The sequence below is a fragment of the Ostrea edulis genome, chromosome 2 (genome assembly GCF_947568905.1).
Source record: "Ostrea edulis chromosome 2, xbOstEdul1.1, whole genome shotgun sequence".
Lineage (NCBI taxonomy): Eukaryota > Metazoa > Mollusca > Bivalvia > Ostreida > Ostreidae > Ostrea > Ostrea edulis.
In genome coordinates this window covers 109,006,171-109,032,854 of record NC_079165.1, presented here as the reverse complement: position 1 = coordinate 109,032,854, position 26,684 = coordinate 109,006,171, and the positions used below count along the sequence as shown (strand labels likewise).

General features: G+C 34.7%; 1 protein-coding gene across 1 annotated transcript in view; it reads left to right on the top strand.

Annotated features, from left to right (window-relative positions):
- Window positions 1–26,684, top strand: part of LOC125667447 (hemicentin-1-like) — a 65,538-nt gene that overhangs the window by 23,232 nt on the left and 15,622 nt on the right. Inside the window, exons 6-9 of the mRNA XM_056156021.1 lie at window positions 3,993–4,133; window positions 4,325–4,343; window positions 16,424–16,458; window positions 20,757–20,778. Coding sequence (XP_056011996.1) covers window positions 3,993–4,133; window positions 4,325–4,343; window positions 16,424–16,458; window positions 20,757–20,778 — 217 coding nt within the window. The remainder of the gene's footprint in view (window positions 1–3,992; window positions 4,134–4,324; window positions 4,344–16,423; window positions 16,459–20,756; window positions 20,779–26,684) is intronic.

Below are 26,684 nucleotides of genomic sequence, written 5' to 3'. Positions count from 1 at the left end.
TTAAAATATCGGTTTCAAATGCAATTAGTTCACACACAAAAATATATAGACAACATTATTTGTATTTTAGTTGCTTCTATTCATACACGCTATACAACATTACTGAATATATAAGAGAGAGAGAGAGAGAGAGAGAGAGAGAGAGAGAGAGAGAGAGAGAGAGAGAGAGAGAGAGAGAGCACCAGTAATTGTATACAGGTACGGTTTAAGTTTAATCAAATCTTAAATGTACAATATTATTCTTATTAATTAACCATTCCACTTCATTCTGATATATTTCATTTCCCTTTTTTCCATGTTAAATTATTCGGCTGGCGGGAGTTAGGACTGCCCCCCCCCCCCCCCTCCCTTTTTTAAACCGATGTTACGTGCCTAGCTATCTAACACCCTCTCAGTCAAAAATGAAATAAATATATAATCTATATTACTACAACTTCATTGGATTTACTAGACTTTTTTTTACCACCGTAATACATGTTTATGCAAGCTGACAATCTAGGTATTTTAAAAAAAAATTCCATCTTCGATAGCAAAATGAAGAGCAGAATGGACCCAAAACCCATGGCAACCGAAGATGATTTTTACCCCCGTTTTCGGGTGTTATAACTGACCCCCAAAAAAGTATGTTTTATAACTTTCATTCAGAAGACGGGTAAGTTCGTGAGTCACTGAATAAACAAAAAATCGTCCGCAGTCTTATTTCAATCGCGTCGTCAACTGTATACTTTTTGATATTTCTACACTACCTGTAAACATGTAGACAGCGGATCTAAATCATCTAATATTCTTAATTACAATAAACATTATACATTAAAAGACATGTGGTGCACTAATATAAATGTCAATCTTTTGAAATAATCGCACAAATAAAACAATGCTTTTACTTGTCATTTTATGGTCCACATTTTTTTGAGCTGCTATAATTCATGCTATTTAACAAATTGAAATCAATGCCAATTTATACCATGTGATATTCGTTTGTTCATTTTCAAAGTCAAATGATCCTGAAAGTTTCTTATTTGGTGAACTCGTGCTGCTCGTGCCGTGAAACAATGTACCGACTAACACGTACAGGTGTTTCATAAAGGTGTGAACGTCTGCGGGGAAGTCTGCATACAGATATATATCAATATCTTGATATATCTATATACAAGAAATAATCCCGATTTACAAACATGTTGAGGTTTCTACTTAGAGATAATTAAAATCCATTTAGCGACACTGTCCACTCTATATCTGCTTCAAACATATAAACATGGAAAGTTAATACAGAACGGACGTCATAAGTTAAGGGTAATTAAGATGAATTGTTTCGAATAGCAAACTCCAACATGTAAAAAAATGCTTCTGTTTGAGATATCACATGGATTATAAATTACACAATCAGAAATCAAACAATAGTAAAAAAGCATAAATAAGTTTTTGAGATATTTCTATTTATAATTTATCACGGTTTTATATTTATAAAGATAGAGAGAGAGAGAGAGAGAGAGAGAGAGAGAGAGAGAGAGAGAGAGAGAGGGAGAGAAAGTTATTGAGCTATATTTATAATTTATCACGGTTTGATATTTATAAAGAGAGAGAGAGAGAAATGTGTAAAACTGTAGCAGTAATATAGATGAAATAATATGGCATGGCAATAGTGTTGCATACATATGACAATAATTACTCATTTAGTCAATGATTGAGAGTAAGGGAGAGAGAGAAAGGGGGGTAGACTAGCTATGTGTCAGCTTCTGTTTGGGATACCATCGTTACACAAACACTACGTCCACAGAAACCCTAGAGAGAGAGAGATAGAGAGAGAGAGAGAGACAGAGAGAGAGAGAGAGACACACACACAGAGAGAGAGAGAGAGAGAGAGAGAGAGAGAGAGAGGAGGGGTGTAGACTTCGTGTCAGCTTCTGTTTGGGATGCCATCGTTACACAAACACTACATCCACAGAAACCCTAAAGAGAGAGAGAGAGGGGGGGAGGGGGGGGGGCTTCGTGTCAGCTTCTGTTTGGGATACCACCATTACGCAAACACTACAGCTACAGAAACCCTACAGACAGCCCATATTGAGGGGTATCTTGATCATTCTTCATTTGGTTGTACATGTACACAGATCTACTTGGATTTATTCATTCTCTCGAAACATGGATATTTTACCTACTACACCCACGACACCGCGAACTCCCAGGACACCAGGAAGTGCCCGGAAACGCCGGGTAATATTATATTTCGAAAATTATTTATATACAATATATAACAATTTAATTAGAAGTTTTAAAAAGCAAAGGTTTAGAAATGGGCTAAACCTGTCATTTGCAATACATAAATATGACCAAGTTTGAAGGTTTACGGGAAATAGAAATGCGGTATGCATGTAGGTAAATATTTTAATTTTTTTTTTTGATAATAGTAATAACCTGAGAAATTTCCTGTGTATATCATAAAAATATACACAACAACCGATCTCTTGGCCAGGTAAACTCCAGGTAAATAACATTGACCATGGATAAGCTCCGCCCACATTCAGTGATCCGTGGAGCAACCGTACGGTGTTTTTGGAGGTCTTTAAGTAAGTTATCAAATCAGTATGACAATTCTTTAAAGATAGACAGTGAAGGTACATTTTTAAAAATTAAATTACTATTTTAAATTTACAATAATATATATCATTAAATGATATGAATATATACAAGTCGCCGTTTTATACGTTTTAATTTTCACCCACTAATATTTCGCTTAGTATTTTTTTTTATCACACGAAGGTGCACGGTGGCACAAAGGAGGCATAAATGTCAGATCTCCGTGGACTTAAATGTCTACCTCGCTCAGAAAATTAAGACTTCAGAGGTGCCGACAATTTTAAAGGTTCACTGTGTTTTATTATTTTTTTAAAATAATTTTAAAAATCCATTTTTGTAATTAGTTACTATAATTACTCAAAGTTTAACCAAAATTATACAGTTGTCTCTCTTTTTTTATCCTCCATTATATCAATTTTAATGGAAGTTGATACAAATAGATATATGCAACTTGAAAATATAAACTCGTCTTTGAGATAGACGGTAAAACAATACTATTTGCTGTGGTCCTTTGACTGCAAGGAATTTTAATTTTTGATCACGATTTTTCAATTATGTCCAATAAAGTGGGGGGGGGGGGGATTGTAGTGTTATGTAGTGGGAAGGGGGAGGGGGGGGGGGGGAATATATCACAAATTTAAACATCGTGATAGAAAATATACAAGTTCCTAGTATTTTAACAGTTGTGATCTACAATCAGAATAAGCCCAAAAAATATATATTAACCTATGTGTCCATTTTTTGTGTATTGCACTGTGATTCTCATAACGTCAACATCATGACGTTATATAGCTTTTCTGTTGAAAAACAACACAAAGTTTAAACGACTGTAAAACGAAAACTAGAAAAGATATAGTTATAAAATAAATTGTTCTATAACCTATAAATCCTAGAGCATCAACTGTGAAAGTCTCATTTATTTTGGTGAAAGGGCCAATTTTAGTACTTTCTGGCTCTGGTCCTTTGTCGTTGGTTTCCGCTTATGCAAATCTGTGATCACAGGCATATTTCGGTATATTTACAATCCCAATGTTTTTTGATATCTTTATAAATTGTAATTATGACAATTTCCTCATGAATATGTTATATTTGTAAACAATGCGTGTATGATATAAAGATAAACAAAATACGTCTAATTTAACGTCTATGAATTCCGACAGAAAGCAGAATATAAATATATAAAAAGGCTTCATTTCTGATATACACGAGAGTATGGATTGCAACTTATTACAGCAGTCTACTTGTCATGAAGTGCCACCGAACTTCAAAGAGTATACTGGCGTAAAGCGTCGCAGTTCATACCCTCGTGTTTTCAAAAATGAAATTAATCTTTTAATTACATAACTAACAGGTCACATTTATAATACAATATAATCACAGTTGATAATATTTTAGAATGTCATATTCTAATTTTCTAGGTTTGCCAGGAACAGACAGTCATCAAACAGAGGTAGATGTCGGAAGTGTTATCGGGGCTGTTATTGGATGTGCTGCTCTTCTCATCGTTATCCTTGTACTTGTCATCTATCTTAGGAAGCGTTATACCTGCATCATAATAAGTAATGTATATTATGATTTTGCGTTACCTATGCATAGAGTAACGTTGAATACTTTTATCCCAACATCGAATCAGGTTAACTTTACATTTTATCGATATTATATATCTATAACTTGATGCGATAAAAATCTAAATTTACATCATAGATCTAAAATGTCGATATTTGATTACTGTGAACTTTTGTTTTTGTAGAATTAGAGAAAAATAACATGTAAGTATTATACTATACATGCATCTTAGGGTATTTTAAGTTTAAGTGCGATTGTCATATCTTGTCCAAATTGAAAATATGCTCCCATTGAATTAAAAAGAAGTGAAAATTTAACATATCTCAGCCTAGGAGCTATGGAAGTGGGGAATGTGAATAAGATTGATTTCATTAATGTCAACATTACAGAGAGCTATTAGATATCGTGTCTACGCTATTGTTTCAAACTTCAGCATACCTGCATTGATTAATATTTATTACATTGATAATGGAATATCGATTCTGATTGGTTGAAAAACAAATGTTAAACCACACTAAAAACAAAAATACATTATGATATTAAATAATTTTCTATAATGTTATGAAAACCAATTAAGTAGCAGTCCATGTAACTCATGCAGAAGGTGGCATACTGATAATCTTGGATTTTCATGTAACTTTCCATAACTCTTCATAATAATGATATATGAAGACATGCAGAGTAAATACATTGTGCATTAATGGTTGCTATGGAAAATGAAACATTTGTGTATCCATAGCAACCAGTGTATAGGGTTTTGTAAAGTGTAGAAAGACACTTCTTAAAATTAGTATAAAAATGGAAAAAACAATTTTTCAAACATAATGATAATTTATTTGGGGGAGGTAAAGGTTACCTCAATATAAAAATGTACAATAAAATTAAATACCGTTATATGGTATCTGTAGAGGACTTTGGAATAGGTATTGTTTTAATATTTATTAATTTTCTGTAAATTCGACAATTTTAAGGTATTTTAAATACATATTAATTTAATTATCCGAAAAGCGCCAAATTTTAATACATATTTTCTAAACAATCAATACTAAGTGTATTCAAAATAAAAATCAAAAGAGTCGGATAAGCACATAGTAACGGTTGCTAGGCAACTCTTTCAGGCCAATTTCCAACACAATAAAACACGCATATGTGCAATATATGCATTAAAATGATTCTATTAACTAAAAATAAATACAAATCATCAGGGTTCACTTTAGTTTACTGACATTTCATACCTATTGGAGACATCTGACTTAAACCATATCACCATAGCAACTGATTATCCTTAGCAACGCACATAAAATTTCAAGTTGTATGATTGGATTGCACTGGAATGAGAACCTAATGCAAATATACCAATATATGATTTTCTACTGATATGTTGAATCCAATGAAGTTATCAGGTTTAACTATATCATCATAGCAATCAATTTTCCCTAGCAACAAGCATGAAATTTCAAAGTGTCAATCCAGTTGCCTTCAAATGAGAATGTAATACAAATATATCAACATGTATTTCTTTACTGACATCTTGGACCCATGGACGGCAATATGTTTACACATATCACCATAGCGACCACTTTCCCTAGCAACACTTAAAATTATTATTTGTACAATGTCATTGCACTGCAATGAGAGGATAATTGAAATATATCACCATATGAATCATGGTTCCCTACTGACATGCCGGACTCATTGAAGACATTGAGTTTGAATATATCACCATGATATTCTCTCTCTCTCTCTCTCTCTCTCTCTCTCTCTCTCTCTCTCTCTCTCTCTCTGTGTGTGTGTGTGTGTGTGAGTGTGTGTATTCTACATCTTTGAAATTATTCTACATTAATGCATTAGTCTGTCTTTAGGTACAATTTTGCTGCAAGTAAATTTTCCTTTTACTAGTCCTCGAACTGGGAAATCTTGTTATTATCTGATACGATGGTTGAATGACAGGCAGTCTCGATTACTTGTGGACAGTTTATAAGTTGTCTACTGTGAAGGCGCATTTCTTTTGTACTCAGTGATGCTACCTGAAAATAGTTTCGTCATTTACTTTAGTATACCATGTGATCAAATTTCTGGATGATGGATAAGAGACATTGCTTTTAATTTTTTTTTGCACAATGTCAATCATGCCTATTCATTCAAACAGATATTTTCCATAAATGTATGACAGTTGCTATCAAAAATTTATTTTACATTGGGTAATCATGGGATGTATTTTTCAGCGTGCATTGTGTCACTGAGTCATTTCAATGAATGTTAATCATATCCATTTGATGAAGACATAATTTGACATGGTTGATAATGATTGTGTACCTGATAAAAAAAGTAGGATTTAAGGAAGTCTAGTGCATGCTCCAATTTTTCTTTATCCATCTTCCAACAAATACGCCTCTCCTATTCCTGAAGTACAACATCTATTTTGAAGAAGAAGAAAATATAGAACATATTTCGAAATTAATTACAACTCATCATTTGATGTCAAACAAAGGGGTCTAAAGACATTGAGCAATATTTCTACCTTTGTCTTTGATCTTTGGCATCAAATACCAACAAGAGTCTCATGGGTTGCATTGCTCACTTGAGTCATCTTGGCCCTGCTGTAGTGATTTTCAAAAGATTTGTTTCCAATCTTTATTCCCATGAAATTTTTTAACCCTATGTTGCGGCCCAAACCTAGCCCAAAATGTCGCGATATAACCTACTTTAATTCACACAACATGGGGATGCCCTCAATACCGATTTGACTAACATGACCTTGCTGTTATTGAGAAAACATTGTTTTTAAAGATCTTTTTCAAGCATACATGTCCTATAAATGTAAAGTTTGATTCACTAAGTAACCATAAACAAAGGGTTCATTATTTGGAGGGAAAAAAACTTCAATAGAACTTGGGAATGTTTGCATTCTGATATGATTTAGTGTGGCTCTGTGACACTTACACTGTCTTAAACATTTTTTTCAATCAGTTTTCTGAATAGTCTAATGAAAACCTGTCCATGTATGCATATTAATAGGGCTAGCCTAATCATGGCCATCTGTTATTGAGATGAATAGTTTTAAAGATGCTCCATACATATACCCAAATACAACTTCAATAAATTATTGTGTCATACCCTACTTTCCAGAGCCACAATTTGAACAACTTAAATGTGCAATATCTAAGAGTTTAACCCTACTACCAGTAGTAGCCCTGTTTTTAAAAAGATGTATTAAAAATTTCAAGAATACCTTGATCCCCTATGGTGATCAAATGTACACTATGTTAATTAATCTTTCATGTCAATTTTAACTTTTCTGGCCCTGTGTTTTTGAGAAGATTTAAAAAAAGAACCTCCCCTATCTTTGTTTTTTTTATTACTGTGGACATTAGCTTTAATGGGGATTCAGTTTACATAAATTGTGGGCTACGTTTATCCCTCATCTTTCAAATCACAATGAAATACACAATTTATGAAATGTTTCAATCTACAGAAACTGTTGCAGTCAGAACACCGTCAAGTAGTAATCATAATCATTTATTGATTTCAACCTTTTAAATAAATACACAAGGTTCTACACAAATGTAATTACTGATATAATAATAATACACTACTACTGGACACAAACTTACACATTGACGAGTCTAATAGGAGTCCATTCATAGCAGTCCATTCACTCACAGTTCTAAATGTCTCACAACAATATGATGCACGATTTTCTGGTACCGGAAGCAAGTTCCCCGCAATAATACACCATCAGAAAGAACAGATCTTATAATTCCGGATAAGTTCTTCGCATAGAGAAAGGGCGGATTTTATAATTCCGAATAAGTTCACTACAGAAACCATATTCACGATATTAGATCTCAGTGGAACTGTAAAATCTGGATAATCCACAAATTGGTCCCAGTGAATTTGAATGATTCCATATTTCTTGATTATCTCCCCCTTGAAAAGAGCATGACCCTTCATTTGATTTGAACACGCTTGAATCCCCTGAATTGGCTCAGTGGTTCTAGAAAAGATGAAATTTTGAAAAGTCTACAAGCAGACCAACAGACGGACAGACAGACAAAAGATAAATTAAATGCTCACGGCAGGTGGGGTAAAAAGGATAATCTGCTCTGTAGTTTATCAGTATACCAAGTTTGTTGTCAAACAAGCAAGGGATGTGACTGACAGGTGCAAACTTAACCAATATTCAAACTCACATATACAGGACAACATAACAACCTGAACAATACATATATTACATGTAAATATATGCATGTGTATATTTACAATGACAACCATTTTTATACAGACAAAACAGATATCATGATGTATACCTTTAAAATTGCCACATGACTTTGCATGTACTCAAGTCTGACCCATTCACGTTCTAATTCCAGGAATCATGTCCATAATCTGTTGTTTGTTGTATGCCAAGCAAGTCATGGAATCTTCTTGGAGTTTCAGTGAATAGATTCCTTGTATAGCTGGAATTTAAGTAAATAGATTTCATTTAATGTAGCTGAACTGCCAACTATCAACTTGTGGAGATGGCAATGATCTTGATACCTGTAGAGGTGTCAATAATTCAGCTGACTTACTATCAAGTTTACAAGTTACCAAAATATGTAGACAATAAGTATAACAGACATTATGATTACGGAAAAATTGTGATCATGTAAGCTATACAGATTTTTGGTTAAATCATTACATCACTGTTCGTTATCTTTACCTTACATCCGATACATTTTTGCTGATAGGAAATATTTAATTGATTACAAATTATGTTTGAAGTTGTTCATCTTACACAAAATTAACTGAAACAGATACTTGAGGTCTTTCATATTTGATGTGATAAAAATTATTCATTAGTCGATAGATTATTCATGGTCCAAAGCACAATAATAACTAAAATAATGTATGAAATTAGCTTAAGTCTTTAATAAATTAGCTTAAGTAATTAATATATTTATGATTTATTTATATAAACTTATCTGCACCGCCACCCATATTGACTATAGCCAGTTATGCATTTCTCCACAAACATGTCGCTAATCCCGAATGTTAATGATATGTGCCCATATCCGGTTCTTACATCCAGTACAACTGACCGAGTGATTTGGGGAAAATACGTGTAGTATTCCTCGTCCACTCCAAAGAACTCCGATAATATGAAGCAACCGAAAAATTCCAACGTGTGATTTGAAAGTAGAAACAGGCCTCCCGTCATGAATTTCCCGCAATATGATTTGTTTAAGGAGCACAAATGTCTAACTACTGATTTATTACAGTCAATCACATAAACCGAATTTGAAACCTCTTCACATGGAGTATTTGTCTATAAAGAAAAGCTACAAAACGGCATCGTCTGTCTTCAAACCGCCAACTCGTATGCCATGTTGTCATGTTTTCCAAAACAATCGTATCTTCAACGCGAAAGAGTCAGCAAAGGGAGATAATAAAATTGTCAATCTGCTAGATCGTACTTACATTTTAAAAATCTGTAACTAATTTGTAAACATGTTTCCAAATGATGTTTGTTATTTCGTTCACTGTCTATACAATTGACTTTATGTATCTATTAATCTTTAATGGCAGAGTACCCGATAATTAATTTTCATGATCATTTTCATTAGTGCTCTTTATAAAGAATACAACAGGAAAATATTTTTGAAACCGAATATCATTTCTGCCGACTAAAAATCTTAAGAAGCATCCAAGGTAAAACTTTTTGTTGGATCAAGTACAAAACATGATTTTCTTCAAAGTTAGCCATTTTTCAAGAGATTTTAAATTTATAGCTGTGCCACTTATTTTTCATTTTGCATGATTCTTACGTGGACTGCTACTTAACAGGATATTAATGACAAAATATCTCTTTAAAATAATAATCCTACTTTGTGATTGAAATATGAAATGAAAATTTTGACGGAAGCATACTACTACGCCGCTACACGCCTTAAATTCGGTTTAAGTTCAATTTTCAGTCAATTCATATAAATTGATCACTGGAAAAAAATATCAGTAATTTGAAGATTTAAAAGAAAATGAAGGTCATACCATCAAGACAATCTCACAAAGCACGAAATGTCGAAACTATGTACAGGGCAGGAATGTTTCCTAATGTTCGCCATACCTACAACAGTTTGTTACAGTGATCAATGTTATGTATGAAAGATGAAGATAACAAACAGTGATCAATCTCATAACTCCTATAAGCGATGCAAAATAGAGTTGGGCAAACACTCTAGGAGTAAGCAACCCGTATCCATCGGTCACATATCTTGATCAGGCAAACGAGGTTATCCGTAGTTAAAATCAGTGTGCCAAGAACGGCCTAACATGTCAGATAGCATTTGACCAATGATAGGTTGTACTGACAAACTAAATCGTTATAGCAACCATATAATTTGCGAAATACTGGCTGTAAACCAGAGTGTGTTAAAAACCCAGCACCATCAACATGTTTCTCAGTAGCCTGCCTCAATCTAAAAACTGATTATAAGCATTCCAAGCTCTTGCGTATCGAATCAATTGAGAGATATAAACACCATATGCAGATGATAATGGAATGTTGTTGCATAAATATGGGGAGCTGAGGATGGAGAAGCTGAGGGCAACAAGTTTTTCATATAGGTGAGTTGTTAGATTGGCGTTAGTATCTATTTTTGATAAAATATCTAAGTATGAAGCAGAAGTAAGCGACTATGTGGTGTCTTTTATTTCTAGTTCACGAAAATATGAAATAAATATATTTTCTAATAGATGAAACGTCGTCGTTATATTTAAATGTCGAATTGAAGGCCACGGCAAGAGATTATCAAACAGGTCAACTAGCAAAGGCACTAACAAAGGAGCACAACTTGTGCCCATGGGAATTCCAACGGACTTTTGGAAAACGGGAGCAACAAAGACCACAAAAATATCGTCAATAAGGAACTCTAGCATATTTTAATTTCAATTTTAGAGTACAGTACCTGTGCATGGAATCAGTGTTTTGTTTGACAAAGTAATTTTTTGATGACTGATCACTTAATATGAATGCTTCCGTGTTCCATTTCTATTCTGGAAACAATTGTATATGATGTCAAAAGTATAATCTTTAATTCATCGTGAGGAATAGTCGTGCAAAGTCTTGAAAAGTCATACGTTTTCATGCTTTTGATTTGAGAAAAATCAACATGTTTTGCTATTCACTAAAAGTTCTTTAGTATGTTTTGATTTACACTACTTCGGGCATATGTAGTCGCACAGTAAGTTTGAAGTTTCTCCGTCACAGCTATTTTCGTGAGGAGCGAAGATAGGGGCTTAGTACAGCACTTACTGGATCCAGCAGTGTATTTCTGTAAGGGTTTTTTAATGAAATTTAAGAATCCAATATAGGTACGGTTACTCCTATCCATCAGACCAATTGCCTGGAATATTAAATGTGTCTAAAAGTGAAGCATGGTTATGAAGAATTTCATCTTTTGAAAGGGCAGTTGGAGTATAAGTATGATTACCAAAAATGGAAATAATGCCAAGTTTGTTTAAAATACAATTGTAATATTAAGCCTTGCAAACAAAGAAAATAGTGCTACAAGTTTTGTTCATGCATATATCACTACTGTAAAAAATAAGAATTGGATCCGTCGAAATCATAGATCGTTGTTCTTTAATCTACATGTAAGTGTCTATACCACTTAAATCTCTAATAACGAAAATGTCGAAATAAAATCATCTTCATATATAAATATACATGTATGTACCTACAACGCTTTATATTTGCATACTTTAAAACAAAATAATTATAAGCATTTATGAAACCATGCGACGAAGTAATTAGGGTATACTAGAATCAGGTTGTCTGTCTGAACATATATCGGTACAATTAACCTATTGATTTGAGAATTAGAAAGTCCTAGGTCAAGAGGACTCCATTCTCAAAACAGATATTAACAGGTGTCAAATTATTTCACACACTAATTTGTCATGCGATTATGACGTAGGGCTCACGGTAGATGGAACAGCTGCTCAGGTGAAGCACCCGATTTCCCCTTTGGTGTGCCAATGGATCTGTGTTAGCCTTGCTTTTAATATTGCATCGTTATAGAGTTTGAGATCAGTCACAGTTTGTTATCTTGAAGTTTTATGCTACCTATCGATTTTGGGAACAAAACAACAAATGTCACCAGTGCCCTTTTACACAGAGACTAGTCTTGTGATCAAGATGATAATAATGATTTTGAGGGCAAATATCAAGACTGAACATGTACTCTTAAAGTAGAGGTTCCGTGTAACGGTAGGAGTTGGTACAATAATGATCCCTACTGTTTATGTGAAACGTTCTGGTATTTCACTTACAGATGATGGCTTACTTGCAGCAGGGGAAATTTTCAAAAAGGACGCAAAACAACATACAAAGGAAACAAAAAGTGCAATTATTGTTTGTTTCACGAATATTTTCCAATAGGCCATGGGATCCGCTTTTGGGAAAAAGGTCAAATTATCTGGAATATGATAAGGGAAAACTGTATCAAAAGATATTTGGTTTCAATTTTGACTTTCATTAACAGTACATCACTGTTAAAAATATAATGCATATATTAACATCCACTATCTAATCTGTAATAATTTCAATTGCGTTTTCGATGGAAGAGTTTGCACCAACTACAAATGTTTTCATCGTTGTTTAGCTTTCAAGACGTCAAACGTGACGTTATGCCGTGTACAAAAGCTTTACGATAAGACAAATCCACTTATACTTACACGTTCCTGCACTAAATATTAACATGATAAACTACTACATGTCGATTTCCAACTTTCTCCTTGACTAACCTACTTTTTTCATTATTAATTGATCTTTTCCATTAAGTTTTCGTTTGAAACACAGTCAACTGCTTTTTGTTTCGAAACAGATACAGACGTTACGATTATACAAGTTAACATTTAGGAGGGTTATTGGTTGACATAACAGGTTCCATATTACTCAATCAAGGAAATGTGTACGGTATCAATACGATAACAGGTGTTTGAAAGTATAGAGTTGGAACAATCTTGTGTAATATACATGTTATGAAACACGTGTTTACCATTGGTGCTGTCTGGTTCACAATTTTGATATTTACATTTCTTATCATATTCATATCTAAAGTTGTTTCTGTTTTTCAACGGATTCGATAAGTGAGAGCATGTTCTGCATATGATAAATCTTTGAACCTTTGTTGGATACTGAAAAATAAATTGATGCTTCATGGTTTTGAATGTCATCATATAATATCAGCGTTTCGCAAAATATCTGGCAGTTATGATTGTCTTTTATTTTTTGCAAAGATAACCTGTTTTGGTCGACTGCTCTATAACGTGTTTAATATCCATTGCTGAAATAGTCATTACATACTGATTTTAAATGCGGGTTACTCTATTTACCTGATCAGGGTAGTGATTCACGATGACTAGTAACCGGCCAAAAGGGAACGCTACTCCTCCTTAACACATGTTCCCATCTCTGGTGTATTTTTTGGGTCTTCTTTACATGACTTGAGATTCTCACGGCGGGTGTAACCGGTCGACAGGGGATGCTTACTTTTCCTAGGCATTTGATCCGACCTCTGGTATATCCAGGGGTCCGTGTCTGCCAAGCTATCTAATGTGTATTGCTTATAGGAGTTATGTGATTGATCACTGTTAGTTATCTTTACCTTTCGTTGATGACTTCTCGTTATCTTCGCCTGTCTTCATCAGAATCAACTTCTGTCACTAAAAGGGATTAAACCGAGTAACAAGTAAAACTTTAACCGAATGCACGTATTGTAGATTGTTCGGCATTGCTTTAGAGGGGTCGATAAAAATTGTACCATTGACGAAGGATTTTGAAGGAATATAAGGCAAAAGTTTAGGAAGTAGACCATTTTAGGTAACATGTAGTGGTGAATTTTGTTCCCTTTAGTGCATATAAAATATTTATAACGTCCAACCCCTGATTTTGCATCAACGTTTATCTTAATGACATTTTTTTTTTTATAAATAAATGCAAATATATAACACTTAAAAATATAGACTCATCGTTTCATCCAGTAGATGTTCTACCAACCCCCTATATTTGCTCCTCACGAAACCATTAACAGTTGTAAAGGAGAAAATCCAAACATACTGTGTTACGATCATTCTTTACAATAAATTAGATACTAGATTTTTAAAATCATAGACAATTATTTCGTCAACAAAATGAAAAAAACCGGACTATTCATATATAGTAGTCAGTCATTCAAAGATATTTTGTTAAACATCTCTTATTCTACAATCAATAGGGGTCATCTACTCCTCAAGATATACCAGTGTACCAAGTTTGATGTCTGTCAAGCAGAGGGTTCTCAAAATATTGAGCGAATATTATCTTCCTATGTCCAGTTTCACACTGGACTTTGACCATGTGAACACAAAATCAGTAGGGGTCATCTTCTCCGGAAGATGTACCAGTGTACCGAGTTTAATGCCTGTCAACCAAAGGGTTCTCAAGACATTGAGCGGGTAGTATATTCCTATATCCAGTTTGACTCTTGACTTTTGACCACGTTACCTCAGAATCAATAGGTGTCATCTTTTGAATTGTACCAGTGTACCAAATTTGATGTCTGTCAAACAAAGGGTTCTCTAAATATTGAGCGGAAAGTATATTCCTATGTCCACTTTGACCTTTAATCGTTGACCATATGACATCAAAATCGATAGGTGTCCTCTATTCCCCACAATGTATAATTGTACTAAGTTTAATGTCTGTCAAGGAAAGATTTCTTAAGATATTGAGCGGACATAATATTCTTATGTCCAGAGTAGATTTATCCTTGACCTTAAACCTTTTGACCTGAAAAACCACAGATGAAATCTTATTACTATCAAGTGAATGGTTCTTACGATATGGAGCGGACAACATGTGGCCAACCAACCGACATACTGACCGACCGACCGACAGGCGCAAAGCCATTTACCCCTATTCTTTGAAGGGGGTATAAAAATGCTGGAAAACCTCATTGACAATAGCTTCGTAGTGTTTGGTAATCATGGATTCCCACAGACTCTTGGAATTTCCTACTTCATTAGGTGACCTGGTTTTTTACTCTACGAGTCAGAAATAATTCAAAAGCGTTTATGAGAAGAAAAAATATCTTGCTGCTGATGTCAACTCGACATTTAGATATATAGTGGACGTTTCATTTATTATTATAATCATTTTCATTTATATGTCTATTCCATATATTCCAGTGAACTCGAACTAAGTCTTCAATTTTTCCTACACACTTTGATATTTTATTGAACCTTGTGTTAATAGCAAACTAACAACTCAACTGTGTGACAACCACGATGGCCTCGGCTTCTCTACCATCAACTTTCCCATATCCATGTAGCAATATTCTATTAGTACCCTCAAAAAGTGTTTATGTCTCTCAACTGATTCGATATGCCAGGCATGTTCTGTGCATAATCATTTTTTTTTTAAATTAAGGTACATGTAGGCTATTGAGAGACAAGTTGATGTTAAAGTGATTAAAAGATTTTCATTTTATCTCAGAATTTTGAAAATTCTATGGTTGTGAAAACGGCATAGTTTACCAATATAACCTGTCACTGAGTAACATTTTCTTTGGGATGTTTCCTACCAATTGTTAGACCGTTCTTTACCCACTGATTTTGACTACGGATTACTCCGTTTACCTGGTCGGGATGTACGGCTCACACCCGATGTGACAATACGAAAGGGGATATTTACTCCTCCTAGGCACCAGAACCCACCTATTGTACGTCGAGGGGTTCCTGTTTGCCCAACTTTTAACTTTGTAATTCTTGTAGAAGTTCTAAAATTGATTAATGTTTGTTATCTTAACCTGTTTATAATACCCACGAAATCAATCGATATAGTTATTTTTTTTTAAGTTTTGTAGCATAACCAAATCATATAGTTATTTTACCGAAAACAATAGATGTAAAGAAAATTGTCAAAATATATCTTTGAACTTTAAAATTTCTAGACATTTTAACTTTAATATACATCAATTTTTCAGCATAATATCAAAGCTGAAAGGATTTTGATACCCCATGTTGTTTCAGCGTGGTCAAATTTATATCAGTCATGAGTTCAACGTATAAAACATGATGTATCTTCAGTGCTGAAATTAATGTTTCATCGTCAACATCGTTTCAAGATGACAGAATCTTTAATATTACAAAAATGACAAGTGTACGTCTGATTTCTGTACTGTGTATCAATCATATTCATTGTCGACCTTGAAAGTTCAATGTTTCATACTTGCTGGAATTGTTCTTTTTCTTACAGGTATAAAGATATAAAACCAGCGAATGCTTTGACAGGTGAGTTTTACTAGCATTTCCTTTCATATCAAAGCTTAGGAATATATATTCGGAATGGGGACTGAATTTGCACCAAACCACCAGGCAAGTCTATAAACCATCACCCCCACTTCCCGCTCAACCCATATATTTATTGTCTGAATTATTACAGAGTTTAGCTGTTTGCATTTCAAAATTGGACAAATAATAATTCTAACAATACCTCCAGAGAGGAAACAAAACATACTAACAATTTTTACCAAGTTCCATAAAGTTAGACTTACTAACAAAGGAATAGGTGTCATATCAATTTAAGCAAAATTATTGGTCATACAGAGTTCAGTCTTGTATATCCTCATCTTTTAAGTTCAAGTGGATGCCCTGTATTTTCCTACAAATATACCTTGATCATTGCATCCATTCTTTTTAATACGAAATAAACAGTGTTTTCATATAGAGTATCGCAAAGAAAATCCTCAAAAATGTTCAACAATACTCAAGATGGACATGTCATTACTAAAGATGTAAAAAGGACCTAAAGTCACGTATTTATATAAAGAGTCCCGACATTTCAATTCGAGATAAAACTTTACCTATGAATTTTATCAAATACTGCGTATCGCGATATAATAATATGAAGAAAAAACTTTATCTGAATGGAGTGGAGATAAAGAACCAGTTATCCTTTTGTGTTTAGTAAAGTAATAAAAGTATTACATAGGGTCCAAGGGTACGTGTTTGCCCACCTCTTTATTTTGTATTGCTTTTGGGAGTTACGAGATTGATTATTGTTCGTTATCTTCACCTTGCATAGGTTACATGAGGAATATGCATTGGTTCCAGCTTACAAAGCCCGTCACAACATTGTATTCAAGGCTCTTTTTATAACCAAATTTTAGAAGAACTTGACTTTAATTCCACATTCTATAATCCATCTTATACCAATATGCCATTAGGTCAAATGCTATTTGACGTGTTGCACGATTTTGAAGACAGCGAACAATGATCAATCTCAAAACTCCTTTAAGGGGTACAACATAGAGAGTTGGGCAAAAACAGACCTCTGGATATACCAGCGGTGGGATCATGTGCCTAGGAGTAGTAAGCATCCCCTGTTGACTAGTTGTTAGACGGTTCTTTACATACTAATTTTGACTATGGATTACTCCGTTTCCTTGATCAAAATATAGGGCTCACGACGGGTGAGACCGGACAGCACGGGGTGCTCACTTTTCCTGGGCACCTGATCTCAACTCTGGTATGACATGGGGTCCGTGTTTGCCTTTTTTTAATTTGTTTAATTTTCTTTTTTTTATGGGATTGATGAGATGCGCCTCCCTTTCTTATCTTCACCGTAATACTCAAACTTGTTCCTTTTCCAAATACACAGTTCTTTAAAATCACATTTTCAGTTTAAAACAATGTTTGATACCAAGTCGGTGTGATGAATAAATTTGAATTATCACACTTATATTAAACTCCAAAACCCCACAAACCCTCAAATCAATATTGCACCTAATTTATGTCATAAACAGCACTATTATGATAGTTTTGTATAAAAAGTTTACCATCATCAATAATAAAATTAAAACCAAGTTTAGAATTTTATTAGAATAACGATTTTGGTTTGAATGAATATATAGCATTATAAGAAATCAATTGTTATTCGGTAGGATAATTATGTAATTTTGCTTCTTCCAAAGCCTCTGAATAGGTTTTTCAAAGCATACATTAATTACATAAGTTTATAAAACTTAATGTTTTCTGTCATAAAAATAGTAAATCGCAATTTGACAAAAACAATCCAACACCAAAATGACATATTGCTTCAAAAGGAAAATGCATTGCAGGATCCAGTAAATGTTCTCATCCTTAATCCTCATGAAAATAACTGGTGGGAAAGAGGGGGTTCAAACGTAATTTGCCTCAACAGAACTGATTATTAATAAAATAACTTTTAGCAAATTTTAGATCACAGAACCTTTCCAAAAACGTACAACTTTACGAAACGATCAATTAAAGACTTGACTTTTTGTCATCATTAATTAATAAAAATGAAACTCGGAAATATTCATATATTGTGATTAGTGGAGGGAAAAGGAGTTAATGCCGTTCACAGCATATTTTGAGAATATAAATGATTAATGTTTTGTAATATAAGTTGACTTTCTATTAACTGGAATTCGTGTGTCCCTTCCATAAAAATACCACAAACAGCATTATTTGTGTGCATTGCCATCTATTGAGATGATAATGCAAAAGGGAATATCACCAAAAAATCAAATAAAACTGGATAACTTCACCTTCTCCATCGTCAACGTCCCATATTTATGCAGCAATATTCCATTATCACCTGGATATGGTGTTTATTATATCGCTGAACTGATCCGATACGTGAGAGCTTGTTGTGCGAATAAACAGGTTTCAAATTAAGACAGGCTTCTGACAAACAAATTTTCAACACTTTGTCAGCATTTCGCAAATTTTACGGTCGATCTAGTTTGCCAATTCAATCTGTCATTGGGTCAAGTGCTCTCTTGCCTGTTTTCTACCAATGTCAGGTCGTTCTTTGTACACTGATTTTGACTGTGCATTACCCCGTTGACCTGATCGAGATATAGGGCTCAAGGCAGGCTTGACCAGTCGACAGGGAATATTTACTCCTTCTAAGCACTTGATTCCATATATGGTAAGTCCAGGGGTTCTTGTTTTTCCAACTCTTTATTTTTGTATTCCTTATAGGAGTAATGGAACTGTTCGTTATCTTCACCTCTCATATGCTGTGTTAACAGAAAATCAAAAACTTACATCGTTGATTCTAACTGCGGATTGTGTTCTGTTCATCAAGATATATGGTTCATGACAGTTAGTGATCGGGCAACAAGGGGTGCTTACACCTACGAATTCTGATTCCACCTCTTATGTTTATATGTGTCCGTGTTTGCCCCATTCTCAATTTTGTCCTCTTTACATGATTATGGATCAGTGTTCATTATCCGCGTCTTTTAGGTATGCTTTATTTCAATATAAACTCTAGGTTTATAGGATTGAAAATGTTTCATTATTTTCCTAAACGAACTTGAAATAAACCAGTTATATTTGCTGAAAACATTGTACGTGTAATTGTAATTGAAATTAATTGACGGAAGTGCTTTGCAGTTGAAAGAAATTGATGACATTACAGAACAATTGAACTACTTTCCGATTGAGAATGTGACAAGTTGCATATCAATCACGACTTTAATTTTAATTGACAGGGTGGTTTCACTGGACATACTTGTGTTTGTTTTTGGTTACTGGTTCGCCAATCTTCGTGTTTGGGGACAATAATGTCCTCTTTCCATTTTGATTTGTATTAACTTCACTATTTATACAATATTGGAACTCAATAACCTGATTTCATTATAATTCATAACGATGGATTTGCAGATAAGATATTTATACATGTATATGCATCTTCACAAGTTAAGGATTATTTATTCGCACTAAACCTTGACATCAGTCACCATTCAAAACATGAGCTCGAGACGGAGCATATGATTGGTTTGTAGTATGTAGCGTAGAACCATTCAGACAACGGCTTTTATAATCGGTCGAAACGAAACCAAACACGTATGGCGCGGCATCCGCAACATGGTGCCAGTGTAGAATTTGGGATTGTCGATCGATTTTCGCAAATTCATCTTTTTAACGAAACAATTCGACGGAGTTTCGAATACGAGCCGCATGAAAGCAATGGATTGCCCAAGTACGTTTGTCGATTGTTTTTCAACAAATTGAACAAGTTATGTAAAATCGAAATATATTAATAAATAGCTACAACATTTAGGGGACGAACATGTGAATTATTAATTACGCTACATATAAAGTCAACACGCAATGTTCAGATGTTAAGAAAAGTACCCGACGAAGACCATTGTTTACTTTCTGTTTTTTCTCTTACCAAACTTGCATCTTAAACAAGGAATCTCATTGGATGATTTTCTTTTCGCGTATTACGTCATCCTCTGTCGCAAACCCATGTTTTGATTGGTGACTGAAGTCAAGGGTTAGTGCGAGGTAAAGAATTAATAACCCTTGACTTGCGAAGATGGTTTATATGATGAGGAAAGTTGATGGCATTTTCATTTTAGCACGTACACAACAAGGTTCTACCTGTATTGCAGGTTAATATGTAAACCACAAGACCAAACAAAGATCGAATTTGTCACAATAACTAGACCAAGAATGGGGCAAAGTATTTGTAAACAAAAATTGGGATTGAAACTATAAACAAGCGAGCAAACAAACAAATAAGTGATTCTCTTTTATGTTTTCAGAGCCAAATGTACAGAGAGAAAGGTAAATACAAATATGAAAATGTAAACTCATTTGCAACTTTGTGAAATACTTGCTTTTGCTTTTTTCTGTTTTAAACGTGAATTCTGTCAATGTTTAACCTATGATTCATGGACGTACATTAATTGTATACATTTTCCGTATTTAATCTCGTAAGACTACAAAAAATACGAGTTACATTACGTCAAAATATATTTCCATCAGGCATTATGTATCTTCTTTTTCTTGCAAGTGAAATGGGAAGCATATTCATGAATTACTCTACTGTAATATGTTTCTGTCTGTCTTCGTCTATTTCATGTTAACATGAGCATTCTCAACTTTCCAATTACCACTGGGTCAATACAAGTCCGGGGTATGCAACTTGCAAACTACTTTCATAGTCATTACGAGCAAGAATATCATTTCTTAGTTATGGGTTTATGGTACCAAGACTGAAAATGCATTATTTCCTATAACTTTTACTACTTTCTACTATTGAACATGTAACGGAGCATGTACTGATACCCCCAGTTCAAAGTCAACTCCATTCTAAATACACACACTTTATTTAAATCTAGCAAGCATGATCCAAAAATACAGCATACATGTGTATGTTTGCGTGTGGTGGTGGCGTGATTTACTGCAAATATACAAAAACAAAAATAAGTAAAGTATTTCATAGCAAAGACAAATTACCTAACATTTGATAAATGTTATCCTAGTAAACAAATACTCTATCAACCTCAGTAAGTAACATTGTTTACAGTAAATACTATACACTTGTACTCTAGAAAACCAGTACATAATGTACGAAAAACAATTTCGTCAGACTAGAAAGTGAAAAATTTATGTTCCTAGAAACTACAAAATATTACACATAAATAGCTAGAGGAAAACATTCCTATCAATACATGGAAATTGCAGAGTGCACAAAAAATTCACACCAAAAGTTTCACAGCATAATTCTATGTCCTTCAATACTATGAAAGTTAATATGAACCATATTATCATATGCTTTGAAAACGTAGCGATAAAGCTATGCATTGTATAACAAACGTGCACTCTAAACATGTTACCAAAAAGGCACTTTCGCAAGTAAACACGCTGTAAACATTCAAACAATATGTACATAAATTCTCTTGTAGAATAATTTGCATATAAAATGTCAGGTTTAACTTACCATCTTAGAAGTTTCTCTCATAGAAAAATGTAGGGCTTTCAGCACAGGTGACTAGTAATCTAAATGGCTGGTAAATTGTACTGAAGCTCGTGCACCCGCAAACAATGTAAAATCCAAGTTAAACCGGATAATGAAACATTAAAAAAATACGGAAAAATATGGAACTGGAAAATCCGGAAAAATATTTGGTACAATGTTAAATTGTCCATAACAATCCAGCCCCCTAATTGTGGAACATTATGTGACACAATTACAAAATCCACTTAAAAAATACATGATATATATATATATATATATATATATATATATATATATATATATACATGTACATGACAAATAAGTTACTTCACCAGATCATAAATAATTGTTCCAAATAAATAATAGATTCCAAATCAATTACAACAGTTTCAGTCACCGAATTACTTCACAAATCAGGTTCATCTGTTTCAAGAACTACACAAAGTTTGTCTATTGGGCGCGTCAAAATGTTTGTTGCCGTTTTCACTTTTACTTGACGTACTAAACCGAAACGATCTGGAATAGTTTCGAGAACCATAGCCATGGGCCATGAATTACGAGGACCGTTCGAATCAGCTACCAAGACCACATCACCGACTTTCAGGTTCCTTTTCACCTCATGCCACTTCTGACGTTCTTCCAGTAATGGTAAATATTCTTTCACCCATCGACGCCAAAATAGATTGGCCATGTACTGCACTTGGCTCCAACGACGTCAGCAGTAGTTGTCTGTTTTCACAAGTACACCAGGTGGTAAATTTGGCTGTCTTCTCATCAGCAACAGATGATTTGGTGTCAAAGTCTCCAGGTCATTATGATGATCAGAATTTCTTGTTATGGGTCTATTGTTGAGAATGGACTCTATCTCACACATGAGAGTATTAAGTCCATCATCATCCAGAATCTGCTCTCGAAGAGCGCTATTCATAACGCTTTTTATGGTCCTGATGATTCTCTCCCATACATCACCATGATGAGCACCAGCTGGAGGATTGAATTGCCATTGAATGTTTCACTGCAGCATTGCTTCATGAATCTGAGACACATTCCAGTCATTGATTGCATTTTTTAGTTCGCGGTCTGCTCCAACAAAGTTGGTCCCATTGTCCGAGCGGATTTTCTTTACTTGGCCTCTCCGCGCAATGAAACGATGCAAAGCGTTGATGTAAGAATCTGTTGACAAAGATGACGCAACTTCCAAATGCACTGCACGACTGGCTAAACAAGTGAAAAGAACACGATAGCGCTTCACATGGCATCTCTTCAACTTCACCTCAAATGGGCCGAAATAGTCCACTCTAACTCGTCGAAATGGCGGTTCATCAGGTATTAAACGATCCTCTGGTAATTGAGCCATTTTCTGTTCTCCAACTTTGGACCTTTGACGACGACAAACTACACACTTCGAAATCAGCCTTCTGGTGGATACAGATGCATGTATCAACAAGTATTTCTGTCTTAAAACAGAAAGCATATGGTTCCTACCACTGTGTTTCACTTCATGATATATCTGTCTTAATATCAAATTTGACACATGATGATTCTTGGGTAAGACAATTGGATGTTTGGTTTCTAAAGGCATATTGGCTCTGTGTAATCTACCTCCAACACGTATAAGTCCATTGTCAAAAATGGGGTCAAGTTTTCGGATATTGATACCTTGTTTCACATGATGTCCTTTCTTTAGCTCATCAATATCAGGTGCAAATTACTTTCTCTGGATGAATTTCAAAATGGTGATTTCAGCTTCTTGCAAATTCTGAGTTGATAAACACAACTTGTCATCTCGAGTTTCAGGTGAATAGTCACAGAGCGGCTTATCACAAGTGCCATTTTTCTTGAGCTGAACTTTGAGAAACAATTTCCTCCTTATTTTAAGAATCTATGCGATACTCTTCTTCAATTGGTACCACGATGAATGATAGTTAATAAGTCTATCCACACTATAAAAATCCTCATGCAGACTTGTTTCACTTGAATTGATAACAGCATTCACTTTAACCTTTTTGACCTCAGGATCATAACCATTTATCAGGTCAGAAAGTTCTCTTGGTGTTTCAGGCCAATCATCCTTTGTGGTCAACAGAAATTCAGGTGCTGTAATCCAATGGTTTCCTTGAAGAATATCATTCGCAGACAGTCCTCTTGATGCGAGATCAACGGGATTACGTTTAGTATTGATGTATTTCCATTCATATGGTATGGAGCCTCCACGAATCACCGCAAGTTTGTTTGCAACGAATGTCTGAAATCTAGATGAAGTGTTTCTAATGTATCGTATCACTGCCATGCTGTCAGTCCAAACTTTAGTCTCATCTATGGGTATTTCCGACTCGGACTTCAACATCTTATCTGTTCAAACAGCAACTGTAGCCGCAGTCAACTCTAATCGAGGGATATTTGTCTGTTTCAAAGGAGCAACACGCGACTTTCCGATAATGAATGAGCAATGCACTGCTACATTGAAATTCTCGAGTCTCAGATATGACACTGTTCCGTAACCACGTTCATTGGCATCTGCAAAATGATGTAGCTGTGCAGATTTTATTTCTCCAAATTCCACAGGTTTCATACATCTTTGCACTTTAAAGTCTGAAAGTTTCTCAAGATCCTGTATCCATTCATTCCATTGTTGTTCAAGATATTCTGGTATCTTTTCATCCCATCCTAACTGATGCTTACAAAGTTCCTGAAGTAAACACTTGGCCTTCAATGTGAATGGGGCTAAAAATCCCAGGGGGTCAAATACACTACTAACCATGGATAAGATACCTCTTCTTGCAAATTATTGTCTTTTAATGTCCATCTTGAAACAAAACACATCAGACTCAACACACCACTGAATTCCTAAAACTCGATCAATAGGAAGAGTGTCACTATCCAAGTCAATATCTTTAACTTCCTTTGCCCTATCTGTGAATGGAATGCAGTTCATAACTTCTCGGCTATTGCTAATCCTTTTAGTAATATGAAATCCACCTTTCCTGAGAAGATCTTGTAATGCATGCAACAGATATGTTGCCTCATGCACCGTTTTCACTGCTTATAAACAGTCATCCACATAAAAGTTTTTAAGCACAGTGTCAGTCACTTGAGTGTCATAGAGTCCCTCACAATTTTGTGCTATCTTCCTTAAGACATAGTTTGCACAACTCGGCGAAGATGTTGCACCAAATAAGTGTACTACCATTTGGTACTCGACAATATGTTTGTTTGGATCTCCATCTTTCCACCAAAGGAATATAAGGAAACTTGCATCTTGTATTGGTACTCTGACTTGATAAAACATACTATCAATGTCTCCTATAATCACTACTCCTTCCTGTCTGAATCTAAGAAGCGTTCCTATTGGAGTATTCGTCAAGTTCGGTCCTTGTAGTAATTGATCGTTTATGGAAGTTCCTTGGTATCGAGCCGCACAATCAAAAACAACTCTCAATTTCTTTTTTCTGGTATGACGTACTTCATGGTGAGGTACGTACCACACTCGTCCATCTGCCTGAGCAAGTTTCTCATCAGGTACCTTTACTGCATATCCTTTGTTAACAATTTTTCTACGAATACACGGTAGTCCTTGTGAAAGTCCATGTCACAACTGAATTGTTTGTGTAGTGATAACAGTCTCTGTTCACCTTGTTTCTTGTTATTCGGTAGATACACATTCTGAGTCTTGAAAGGAAGACTAATAACGTAATGTCCATCCTCAAAATGAATCGAGTTTGACACACTTTCTAGGAATGTTCTGTCCTCCTTAGAGGGATCACACTTATCATCGATAGTTCATTCGTTAAAGTCATGGTTGAACTGATTACGAATCTGTTCCTCCAAATTGGGCATGAGTTTTGCATCGACACGATTAACAGACACGAATGTATTAAATGCTCCATCACTTGAATTCGGATGAACTTCCAATGGTCCATTTATTACCCAGCCTAGCAAAGCTTTCACAGCGAATGGTCCATTATCAACACTGGGTATGACATTGACACCAATCAGAACACTAACGTCACTATCTATTCTAGGAACTTCGACAACACTGAGATATTCATAGTTTTCAAGATCCTCCAATGAAATCACATCCGACCTTGATGCAGGTAAACAAGGTTGTGTATAAACTGGCGGTAGTTCTAACACATTCAGTCCATTTATGTCGCATATTTCTAAATCAGAAATCACATAGCAAATCTGTTTCTGTTGTTTTCCCATTGTTGTGAGATTGAGGTTAATTTTCTTCCCTTCGACATTTAATGCGTTAGCAATGTTCTCCAAACAGAATGTCGCGTTACTTCCAGAGTCAAGAAAGGTATAAGTCTCAACGTATTTGTCACTGAACTTTGATTTCAGTCGAACAGGCACAATTTGTAGCGCTTGCTTTCCAGCCCCCATATGAACAGAAGACGACGTAGCTGACAACAAAGTTTCATTGTTCTTATGTTCTGGTGAAACTGTATTTGGTTCAGTCTGTTGAGGATAAACATGAAGGATGGATGGATGAGTCTTCTTACAGTGAGCACATGACATCCTTTGTCGACAATTATTTTTCAAATATCCAAATCTCAGGCACGCAAAACACAAACCATTTGATTTCAAAAATGCAGATCTGTCTTTCAAAGGTAAAATAGTAATACTCAAACACATGTCCAATGAATGAGCTCCTTGAGAGAGCGTACAAGTTTTCGGCAACGTTTTGGTCTGATTAGAAATGTTGTCACTGACAGGCTTAAGATCA